At 42.4% G+C, this 12,423-nt stretch overlaps 1 protein-coding gene across 2 annotated transcripts in view; it reads left to right on the forward strand.

Annotated features, from left to right (window-relative positions):
• The window catches only part of gpr108 (G protein-coupled receptor 108), a 50,542-nt gene that overhangs the window by 15,928 nt on the left and 22,191 nt on the right, over nucleotides 1-12,423 (forward strand). For both annotated transcript variants that reach the window (XM_072564326.1, XM_072564325.1), the window contains 7 exons: nucleotides 2,763-2,845; nucleotides 4,255-4,320; nucleotides 4,404-4,514; nucleotides 5,524-5,657; nucleotides 7,353-7,428; nucleotides 8,873-8,946; nucleotides 9,547-9,664. In XM_072564326.1, the coding sequence (XP_072420427.1) occupies nucleotides 2,763-2,845; nucleotides 4,255-4,320; nucleotides 4,404-4,514; nucleotides 5,524-5,657; nucleotides 7,353-7,428; nucleotides 8,873-8,946; nucleotides 9,547-9,664 (662 nt within the window). The remainder of the gene's footprint in view (nucleotides 1-2,762; nucleotides 2,846-4,254; nucleotides 4,321-4,403; nucleotides 4,515-5,523; nucleotides 5,658-7,352; nucleotides 7,429-8,872; nucleotides 8,947-9,546; nucleotides 9,665-12,423) is intronic.

Genomic DNA, 12,423 nt, shown 5'->3' on the forward strand with positions numbered 1-12,423 from the left:
AATTTGGTGAGGGAGAACGTGAGGACTGCAGATCAGAATTGAGTGTTTGGTGCTGGAAAAGCCCAGCTGCTCAAGGAGGAGGAGAATCGATGTTTCAAGCATCAGCTCTTCATCAGGAATTCCTCATTCCTGATGAAGAGCTTATGCTTGAAATGTCGATTCCCAAAGTTGAGTCTACTATTGTTACAGACCGGAGATTCCCTGCCCTTAACTACTCTCTGAAGAACCTATCTCTGCCATCTGTCCTTTCTCTATCAGCCCTCAATTTAAAGCTATGTCCCCTCGTGATAGCCATCACCATCCAAGGAAAAAGGCACTCACTGTCTACCTGATCTAATCCTCTGATCATTTTCTATGTCTCAATTAAGTCACCTCCAGTTCCTCAGCCTTTCCTCAACACCTTCCCTCCATACCAGGCAACATCCTGGTAAATACCCTCTGCACCCTTACCAATGTTTCCGCATCCTTCCTATAATGAGGCGACCAGAACTGTACGCGATACTCCAAGTGCGGCCGTACCAGAGTTTTGTACAACTGCAACATGACCTCATTGCCCTGAAACTTAATCCCTCCACCAATAAAAGCTAACACACAGTACACTTTCTTAACAATTTTATCAACCAGATTGGCAACTTTCAGGCATCTATGCACATGGACACAGATCTCTCTGCTCATTCACACTACCAAGAATCCCCTCATTAGCCTAGGACTCTTTATTCCTGTTACTACTTCCAAAGAGAAACACCTTCCTTTTTGCCATTAAACTCCATTTGCCACCTCTCAGCCCAGCTGTGCAGCTTATCTATGTTTCTCTGTAACCTGTAACATCCTTCCGCATTGTCCACCACTGCATCAATTTTGTCATCTGCAACGTACTAACCTATCTAAGTCCTCATCAAGTCATTTATAAACATGACAAATAGCAGTGGCCCCAAAACAAGTCCTTGCAGTACACAATGAGTAACTGAACTCCAAGGTGAGCATTTCCTATCAACTACTCCCCTCTGTATTCTTTCAGCTAGCCAATTTCTGATCTAAACTGCTAAATCATCCTCAATCCCATGACTCTGTATTTTCTGCAATTTTCTACTACGGGGAACCTTGTCAAACGCCTTACTGAAATCCATATACACCACATCAACCGCTTTATCCTCATCCACCTGTTTGGTCACCAGCTCAAAGAATTCGAGGCAAGATCTACTCTTCACAAAACCATGTTGACTATCCCTAGTCAACTTATTCCTTTCTAGATGATGATAAATCCCCTCTCTCATAATCCTTTCCAACATTTTACCCACAACCGAAGTAAGGTTCACTGGTCTCTAATTACCAGGGTTGTCTCTACTCCCCTTCTTGAATAAGGGACAACATTTGCTATTCTGCAGTCATCTGGTACCATTCCTGTAGTCAACCACAACATAAAGATCAAAGCCAAAGACTCTGCAATCTCCTCCCTAGCTTCCCAAAAAATCCTTTGATAAATCCTAGGGGACTGATTTAGTTTCATATTCTCCGGAATTGCTAACACAACTTCCTTATGAACCTCAATTCTGTCTAGTCTAGTAGCCTGTATCTCAGTATTCTCCTCGGCATCATTGTCTTTTTCCTGTGTGAATATGGCAAAAATAATATTCATTTACCGCCTCTCCTCCTCTCCTATCTCTAAGGACTCCACGCACAACATCCCACTGCTATCCTTGACTGGCCCTAATCTTAATCTAGTCATTCCTTTATTCCTGACATACCTATACAAAGCTTTAGGATTTTCCATGATCTTACCTGCCAAAGATTTCTCATGTCCCCGTCTGGCTCTTCTTAGTGCTCTCTCTTTTTTCCTGGCTAACCTGTATCTTTCAAGTGGCCTAGCTGAGCCTTCATGCCTCTTCTCTACATAAGCTGCCTCCTTCCTCTTGACAAGAGATTCAACTTCTTTAGTAAACCACAGCTCACTCACTCGGCCATTTCCTCTCTGCCTGACTTATCAAGGACACGCAGTAGCTGTTCCTTGAACAACCTCCACATTTCTATTGGGCCCATCCCCTGGCTTTCCTTCCCCATCTTATGCATCCCAAATCTTGCCTAATTTAAACATCATTATCTTTCCCTGCGTTATGTACCTATCCCTTTCCATCACTAAAGTAAACATAACTGAATTGTAGTGACTATCACCAAAGTGCTCACCTACATCCAAATCTAACACCTGGCCTGGTTCGTTGGATTTGGTACTGGGTAATGTGGCTACACCTATTTTTGGCTTGTCTACATACTGAGTCAGGAAACCCTCCTGCACACCTTGGACAAAAACTGACCCATCTAAAGTACTTTAACCGTACCATTTCCAGTCCATATTTGGAAAGTTGGTCTTCTGTAACAGCTACCCTGTTTCTTTTACTCTTAACCAGAATCCTCTCCTCTCTCTGTTTCTGGAACTATTCAGAGGCCTTTAGAAATCTCCCAACAAGGGGACCTCTATTTTCCTGTTTCTTACCTCGGTCAATGAGTTCTCATCAAATGCTGCTAAATGGGGTGAGATTAATGTAGGATATTTGTTTGGCATGAGCAAGTTGGAGCCAAGGGTCTGTTTCCATGCTGTCTCTGTGTACTTGGCGACCGAAGAAGCTGGAGGAGTTTGCTTGGTTAGCTTTTCTATCACTTGCTAGCGTCCAGTTTTAAAGTTGCTGGTTAGGCCTGGCCTAGCTATTCTCCTTGTCAAATTGCTCATGTTTGAGGTATGGCCTCATGCTGAAATTGTATTTCACTAGGTTCAAAGACGAGACGGAAAAGAGAAACCGATCAAAGCAAGGCCAAAGAAGCGCCAAAAGGAAAAGTGCAGCCGGTTAAAGAGGTTGGTCTCTGCAGCGTTATAATTGCATCAAATGTTTTGGTTCAAATTCCATTTCAGAGAAAATGGTTACTCTGAGTATCAGCATTGGCACGGTTACCTTCTATCTAACCAGAGAATGCAGCTGGACTCAAACTAGTGACCCTGACACCTACCAGATTAGGGAGATAGCTTTTCCTAACCAACTGTTCATTGTGTCTGAGAATCTACTGCTCTATCCTGTTGTAATGTATAAAATAGTTCTTGCGGTTCTGGATTTTGTTGTGACTGAGTAAGTCAAATCAATGTTTTCATGAGGTCCTTGGTCAAATTTGGTTGTCTGCAGATTATAGATGGGTGCTGTTATTGGAAGGGGCTGCCTGGGAAAGATGGCACTGACTAGATATTTAAAGTTACCATTTGAGGAAAATATGGTGGTGAGTGAGGATGGGGGAGCAGGGTTGTTCTGATGTGTCAGAGAAAAGCAGGAGAGGGGAGTCACAGAGACACTGTGAAATCACTAGTCTCGTTTTACCGCCTCCAGACTTGGAAATGTTTTGGGTTGGTACGTCTCCTAGTCTGGCAGCGGAGTTGGGAATTGTCTCTGTGGATGAGTAGCTCCAAGCTGAAGGAAGTGAGTGGATCAGATTCATTTGCACGGGCATAGCTGTTACTAGGTCCTCAAGTTATAAAAATGTACGGCACTGGAGGAGGCCTTTTGACCCACAAAGTGACAATAATTGAGTTGAGTATGTATGCATTCATCTGGTTTGTGAAAGTGCTCACTTGCTCTCTCCTTTACAATCTCATCTCATCCTCTCTCAGGATGTGGAGAGCTGGAGCCAGAGCAGAACAAGAAAGCTTTGAAGGGAGTAGCAGTGGAGCATAATTAGCATTCTAGTAGGGAGTACAGATTGAAATTGTCAGTGCAGTTTTTTTTATTAATACCAGGTTGAGCTTTATTGGCGTGGTGTAGGCGTAATGCATAACTCCTTTTAATTAATGATGAGAACCTGGGGGATCCTGAGCTGTAGAAACAAACTCCCCTCTTTCTTAACGTCAGACTTTTTTGAAATCTATGAAGTTTACTATAGTTCAATAAAATACTGTATGTCTCGAAATGCAATTGCTTTGTAATGTAGGGATATTGCATAAGGCAAGATCCCAAAAGCAGCGCTGAGGTAAACAGTAGATCATCAGTTTTCTTGGTGGTGCATATTGAATGTTAGTCTCTAAAGCTGGTGAAGTGGGTGACCTTTCTGTTCGAAGGGCTTGGCTAGGTTCAAGTTGGGTGTGTGGCAGTTGTCCATAGTGCAGGCACCCGTTTGCTCCCTGATTATATGCTTCAGTAACAAAGTTATGGTGGTTCTCTCAGTTTCTCTGCTTGGCTAAGTGTTTTGCAGTATCTTATATCAAATTTGTTTCTTCTGCAGAGCAATGCTGAAAAGAACGAGGAAGTTTTTGAATTGCTCTACACAAATGCAAGCTACACCTTCAATGTAAGAATCTTTTCTTCACAAAACCTAATTGCTTCCTGTGATATGTATTGATCTTAGTACCATTTTGTAATTCTTCCACACAGTTCTTTGTGAAGATTCTAAGCCCAGCAGAGGAAGGTCTTTATACGCTCAGCTTCCACAACTGTCATAAGATCCCTTCAGAGAAAAAACATGCTGTTGCATTTGACATGACAGTAAGTATGTTTGTTGAAGGACACTGGGAGGGGGAAATGGGAGATCTATTTCTCCTCAATTGCCTTTAAGTTTCTAGCTTTCCAACAAATCAAGGAAGGTAGATAGAATTAAAATACGGATCAGTTCTGGTCAGGTTGAATGCAGGAGCAAGCTCAAGGGGGATTGAACGGCTGCCATCTTGTACCTATGATCCCACCATCGCTTCTTGTATTCCATAAAACGTTTTGCTCAATTCCTAGTTAGTGTCTTTGCAGTTCATGCAAATTGGAATGTGCATGTTAAATAAAACACGCTTAATTGGCTTCTCACCGCGACAGGTGCCAACATCAGGTAATCTTAGTTTTCCGAAGGTTGATTGTTGGTGCCAGCTACACAAGGTTGTGTGGATAAGTGGTTAGCGCCCTTGACCTTGAACCTTTTGGAGTTCAAGTCCCAGCCCAACCACGGTGGCCAAGGGTGGTCCACATATGACATGCCGAACATGTTGAGTATCAATCTGCAAATTCTTCCAACACACCAACAGCAGGTGGTAAGACCAGAGAGATTCCTGGTTATCCACGTTGTGGGGGTGGGGGGAAGGGAGAGATAAAGGAACATTTTTAGATCTCTCCATACCCCAGGCTATATAATATATGTCAAATACAGCAACTCTGATTCCCTGGGTGATCTGTAGTGAAACTACACTCTAACTCTGAATGACCTGTATAATCTTGTTTGAACATAACTTGTTATTTGTAGTTGTAACAAATACATTGGAGGTATTGGGGCTGAAAGACTAGTGAGTTGAGATGAGATGAAGTACTGTTGTGAGGATAGTGTGTCAAAGTCCAGTTGGCATGCTAATCAAAGTAACTTCCTGAAAAGCTCAAACCTACGATCCTGCTTGGGTACACACTGGGCAGCACATAAGTGGAGCTCAGATGGTTCTTATTATTTGCTATTGTCACTCCTTTTTTTTTCCTTAACGTCTACAGTCTGTACTTTAGCACTTCAGACTTTCCTTCACAGATTGACATAACGGCGAGAAATCCGAGGACCTACCTTTCGGCTGGCGAGTTCCCCCTGCCTCTGCTGTATCTAGTGATGTCTGGTTTTTTCTTTGTGGCAGCCTTATTCTGGGTTTCCCTGCTCCTAAAACACAGGTAATGCTCCTTCAGTGTCCACTCTTCAAGTTTTTTTTATTATGATGAAGTATGTGAGTGACTCAATGCTTTGTAGAGTACCAGTGAGCTGTTTAACAACTGTTTTGTGTTGATGTGGGTGAGCTGGGTAATCTGTCTTGTGGTGACAAACAATTTTAGTTTTATTCCTTTCAAAGATTTGACCTTTTAAGCTGCCCAAGCTGTGAACCAACAAAAACTCAGGATTAGGGAAATTTGAGTTACCCTTAATCTAGCCAGTGTCTGCTGTTTTAGTCCTCTCAAACACTTTGTATATTTTAGAATAATTAATTAATTTGCATGTTTTAATAAGCACATTCTAGCTTCTTTCTGTCTTTACCAATTACATTTGAAATATTTTCCGTTTATCCTGTTGTCACTGCACTAACCAAAACTGAAAGGAAGGGGTAGCGTGAATAGTTTGGAACAGGTGGCGTTGAGCTGTAAGGTGTGATCTGCTGTTAGAATCCTAGAATCCCTATAGTGTGGAAGAAGGCCATTCAGCCCATAGATTCTATACCATCCCTCCACAAAGCATGTCAACCCCCCCAAAAAAAACTCTCTCCCTGTAACCATATATTTCTCATGGCTAATCCACCTAGCCAGCATATTCCTGAACACTAGAGGGCATGGCCAATCCACCTAACCTACCTATCTTTGGACGATGGGAAGGAACCAGAACCCCAGAGAAAACCCAAATAGACACAGGGAGAACGTGAAACTCCACACAGACGGTTGCCCGAGGCCAGAATGGAATCCGGGTCCCTGGTGTTCTGAGGCAGCAATGCTAACCACTGAGCCACCATGTTGTCCCCAGATTTGTATGATTGCAGAAAGAATTGAAAAATGTGGTGCTGGAAAAACACAGCAGGCCAGGTAGCATCCGAGGAGCAGGAGAATCGACGTTTTGGGTATATGCCCTTCTTCAGAAACATTGATTCTCCTGCTCCTCGGATGCTGCCTGGCCTGCTGTGTTTTTTTCAACTCTGGTCTCCAGCATCTGCAGTCCTCACTTTCACCTGATTGCAGAAAGAGGCCATTTGGCCCAATGAATTATCCCAACCCTCTGAAGGGCATCCTGTCCAGATTCCGCTTATTCCCATCACCTTGTATTTAGCATTGGCTCATCCACCTAGTCTGCATGTTCTTGTTTATTATGGGGCAATTTGGCATGGGCAAATTACCTAACCTGGACCTCTTTGGGCTGTGCAAGGAAACTGAAGCACCCTGAGAAAAACCCATGCAGATACTGGAAGAATGTGCAAACTCTGCACAGTCACCCGAGACTGCATTTGAACCTGGGTACCTGGTGCTATGAGGCAGCAGTGCGAGCCACTGTGCTGCCCCAATGAAGAAAGTTCACTCATCAAGATTAATCCTCAGTGTTTCAGTGTAATGAGCTGCAGATTAATGAGGCTGGGAATGGATTTTATTTATTACTGCACTCCAAATAAGAAAGGAAAACTGAAACTGCACACATCTATCAAAAGTAAGTTTTCTGAAGATTGTAGCAGACACTAAACAGGCTGGTGTAAGGAAATGAGGGCGGTATTCGACTCTGCTAGACAATATGAAAGTGTTTCTTTGTGCCAATGCTGCCTGACCTCCATTTCAGTGTTTATTTGATTTTGTTGCTATCAGTTCCTACTGCACCCTAATCGTACTTGTCTCTCCCAGGAGCAGTGTGTTTAAAATCCATTGGTTGATGGCTGCATTGGCATTCACCAAATCCATCTCCATACTGTTCCACGCTGTAAGTATTATTAACCACTGCAACTAGTGGCAAATCTTCAAAACCAGCAACTTGCTTTCACTTCTCACTTTAAAGACAAAGCTGGTCTTTAAAGTTTCCTACTGCTCCCAGTCCCACCTTTTTAAAAAAAAACGGGATGAAATAAGAGCAGAATAAAAATAACTGTTCCAAAATGATGCACGAGACTACTCTGGGCAGTATCCAACCTTTTCAAAAATTCTTTCATGGTCTTTGGGCATGATTGGAAAACCCAGTATTTATTGTCCATTGCTGATTACCCTTTAAATGAGTAACCTGCTCAGCTATGAGGGCAGTAGGCCAGACCAGGAAACCTTGGCAGATTTCCTCCCTAAAAGGTATTAGTGAACCAGATGTCTTTATTTTGACATTTGCCAATAATTTCATGGTCACTGTTACTGAAACTAGCTTCTTACATTCTGGATTTATTAACCAAATTTAACTTCTGGCTGCGTTGGTGGGATTTGAACCATGTCTTCAGGCCAATAAAACAAAGAACTGTGGACACTGGCAACCCAAAAAAAAAAGAGAAATTGCTGGAGAAACTCAGCAGCATCTGTGGAGAGACAAAACAGAATTCATGTTTCGTGCGCAGTGACCTTTCAGTGACTTGACTCTGTTTTATCTCCACAGATGGCCATTGAGAATGGAGTTGAGAGGTCATGATGCAGCTGCACAGGCCACTGATTAGGCAACTTTTGGAAAACCGCGTTCAGTTCTGATCTCCTTGCTGCAGGAAAGATGTTGTGAAACTTGAAAGGGTGCAGAAAAGATGTACAAGGATGTTACTGAGCTTGGAGGGTTTGATCGACAGGGAGAGGCTGAATAAGCTGAGGCTATTTTCCCTGGAGCGTCGGAGACTGAGGGGTGACCTTACAGAGGTTTATAAAATCGTGAAGGGCACAGATAGGGTGAATAGACAAAGTCTCTTCCCTACGTTGGGGGAACCCGAATCTAGGAGGCATAAGTTTAAGATGAGAGGGGGAAGATTTGAAAGAAACCTAAGGGGCAACCTTTCCACGCAGAGGATGGTGTGTATGGAATGAGCTGCCAGAGGAAGTGGTGGAGGCTGGTACAATTACCACATTTAAAAGGCATCTGGATAGGTATATGAATAGGAAGGGTTTAGAGGGATATGGGTGAAATGATGGCAGTTGGGATTAGATTAGATTAGGATATCTGGTCAGTGTGGACTATTTGGACTGAGGGGTCTGTTTACATGCTGTACAGCTCACTGACTTTAGATACTGACATGGGTTTCTCAGCAAATTCTCTTTGTCCCCACAGCAACATCCTTGGACTCTGAGTTACTGATCCAGTGACATTACCATTATGCGATGATGTACACTGGCTGTAACTGTTTGAATTAATGTTTGTCTAACATTCCAGTTTTATTTACAATTCTTATTCATTTATTCTTTTCCAGATAAACTACTATTTCATTGCTGTTAAAGGATCAGCGATTGAAGGTTGGGCTGTCATGTACTACATTACTCATCTGTAAGTACTTGGATGTTTGAAGGAGAGGGTGTGGTTTGAACTGTGGAGGACTTCTGGGCTTCCACTCAAAGCTTCAGCTGACCATTGAACACTAACTCCCTTTTGGTCTCTGTTCCTACCATAGTCTTGGTGTTTGTTGTGGCTCTTTTGAGTTGCATTCTCCTCTGAGTCAGCAAGTCACAAGTGTAGGTACTAAGGGAGTGCCACAGTGTTGGAAGTGCTGTCTTTTTTAAGAGATATTAAACCAAAGCCCTGTCCGCACAGTTGGGTAGACTTCAAAAATCCCAAGGCACTGTTTGATGAAGGGCAGAGGACTTGTTGCCTTTACCAGTATTTACCATCTAAAGTACATGACCGAAACGCATTATCTGATCGTTGCTGTGCTAGCTCACTTGTGTGCAGAAATTCTGCAGTGTTCCTTAACATTGCAACAGGGTAGAGAGTGGCTTGAGAGCTCACGAGATTGTGGAAGATGTAATGTACAAATGGAAATCTTTTCTTGAATCAAGTTTAAAAGCCATGTGCAAAATATTTTTGACAAGGATGCTTCTTTTCAAGTGATGGTAACAATTTGAACTTCATGTCCACCTTGTTCTGCAGATTGAAAGGTGCCTTGCTGTTTATTACTTTGGCTTTGATCGGCACAGGATGGGCTTTTATAAAATATATCCTGTCAGATAAAGACAAAAAAATCTTTATGATCGTGATTCCTCTTCAGGTAAAGAAGATTTCAAATACTCTGGACTGGAATTCATCTGTTTAATGTGTAAGGATTTGAGAACTGCAGGGAGTTTTGCAGTACTAAGTAGATGATTTTAAAAGTAATTATGTCAGCAAACATTTTGATGCTTTAGTTTTTACAGTTCACAAAGAAACTGGCTTCCAGTTCCATTCTGACTTTTCTGTTCCAACACTTCTTTTCTTCTCCTTATTTCCATTCTCCTGATTCGACAGTCACTGGGCTATCTTGGAAGTTGTCAATTTGGCCTTTTGCTTAAGTTCCAACAAAGTATCAGTAGGACATCTCTCTGTGCGGAGGAGGGTGAAGTCATCTAAGATGATACCAATCTTGTCCCGTCATCTTTTTTCAGAGGGGCTTCTGGGTTAGACAGCAGCTGCAAGAGTTTGAGGTGCCTTATTTTTCCCCACCGCACAGTACTTCTGCTTCTCATCTCCTCTTAACCTGCCAAGAAGTCAGAAAAATTTCCTCAGCGTCTTTAAATCATTACTCTTCCTGAATCTAGTAATTCATTACATGGAACTGAGCTGAGGCATTGCTGCTCTGTAACACTGTGTCCCATTATGTCAAGGTGCACTTCACCTTTTTAATGTCAACTATTAAACTTGATAGTGGTTTGAACAAATTACGCAAGTTACGTATCACTAAAGCCATTTCAGGAGAACAATCCACTGGTGTCCAGGACTAAAAATGTTGCAAAGCCCCTTGATCCCTCTCTTGTTCCAAGAATAGTTGTAAAATACTTTAATCAATTTAATATGTTTATGTAAAACACGAAGACCCACAGCAAAGGCCTAGGACTATGGAAATCAAGGAGCAGCCAACAATGTAAAAATATAATTATTTGGACGTTTCAGTTCTTTGACAAGATAACTCAGGGAGTGGGTGAGGGTAGTGCTGTGGATGTTGTATATTTGGACTTGCAGAAAGCATTTGAAACAGTGCCATGTGCCAGGTTGGTGAGCAAATTGGAAATGTTTAGGATTGGTCCTAGACAGCGTAGATTAGGAAACAGAGGTTAGGTATAGATGGGAAAGTCTCAAACTGGAGACTACTTGAAAATGGTGTTCCCCTGGGACTGTTGTTGGAACACTTGTCTTTTCTCATGTATACAAGTGATTTGGAGATAGGAGTTGAGGGCAAGATTTCTAAATTTGCAGATGACACTAAGCTAGGGAGAGTAGTGAACTGAGGGTGATGCTGAGCAAATTCAGAGGGGCATCAAGTTGGCCAATCAAGCAGACACCTGGCAAATGAAATTCCAATGCCGTGAAATGTGAGGCAATGCATCTTGGTAGAAGAAACATGGAGAGACAAAACAGACTCAATGGTACAACTTCGAGGGAACTTGGGTTTCACATATGATTTTCTGAAGATGGCCAGGCAAGTTGTAACAGTTAAGAAGGCTTGTTGGATCCTTGGATTCAAAAATAGAGGCATAGAATACAACAAGGAAGTAATGCTACATCTCTACAGACATTGGTCAGACTACATTTGGTGCATTGTGTTCAGTTCTGGGCACTTATTTAAGGAAAGGATATTAAAGTCCTGGAGAATTCAAAGGGGATTTACTAGAATGATACCAGAAGTGAGGGACTTTAGATATAATACAAGACGAGAGAGATTGGGCTTGTTCTCCTTGGAGAGAGAAGATTAAGAGGTGACCTTACTGATGTGCTCAAAATTATGAACAATTTTGACAGGGTAGGGCAGCATATTCTATCCCCATTGGTTGGTGTGTCAGTAAATAGGGGGTCACCATTTCAAGATTGTCAGGGAGCGAACTAGGAGTGGGATGAGGAGAAACTTCTTTACTCAGTTGTTAGGGTTTGGAATGAGCAGCCTTGGGAGGTGGTGAAGATGGATTCTGTAGGAGGGCTTAAAAGAGAGCTGGATATATATTTGAAAAGGATGAAGTTAGAGGGCCACAGAGATAGGGATGGAGAGTGGAACTAGCTGGATGGCTCTTTTGGGAGCTGGTACAGACACTGTGGGTTGATTGGCCTCCTTCTTTACTGTAAAGTTATAATTTTGATGCTGTGCAGTATGTGACACGCTGGCCTGTTGACTGTGCAGCAACAATATTGTCTGCTGGTGCTCATCAGTTGGACAGTTTGTACTTTGGAGGCAGTGGTGCGTGGGAAGACAAGATTGTGGACATGAACAATTTGTGGGCAGTCCTTCATAATCGGATACTCTCTCCTCCTTATACAGTTCAAATCTAAAGTTAGACTCATAACAAGCATGGCTAATATTCATGGTGGAATGTTAGATCATTGAAAATGTCTTCCAGAGTTGAGAGGAACTTATTAAAATAGACAGGCAGGATGAGGGTTGCTCTACTTTCATAGTGGTTAGCAATTTTCTTCAAATGACATGTTTGCCAGTTTTGAGAAGTTTTTGACATGTTTCAGAAAGTGTACTCTTTTTGAGGCCTCTTCTGGAGTACTGTCTCTAGTCTGGTCACTGCGTTAGATGAAGGATATTATTGAGCTGGAAAGGATTCAGCAAAGGTTTTTCAGGATGTCACCAGAATGGAGGGTTTGAATTAAAGGTGAGGTTGAATCGGCTGGGATGTTTTTCACTGGAGTGTCAGAGGTTGAGGGGTGACATTAGAGGTTTATAAAATAATGAGTATAGATTGGCAGGTGTCTTTCCCTTGGATGGGGGATTTCAAGACTAAGGGGCAGATTTTTAAGATGAGGAGGAAGATTTTAAAAAGACATGAGGGACAATTT

The sequence above is a fragment of the Chiloscyllium punctatum genome, chromosome 46 (genome assembly GCF_047496795.1).
Source record: "Chiloscyllium punctatum isolate Juve2018m chromosome 46, sChiPun1.3, whole genome shotgun sequence".
Classification (NCBI taxonomy): Eukaryota; Metazoa; Chordata; class Chondrichthyes; order Orectolobiformes; family Hemiscylliidae; genus Chiloscyllium; species Chiloscyllium punctatum.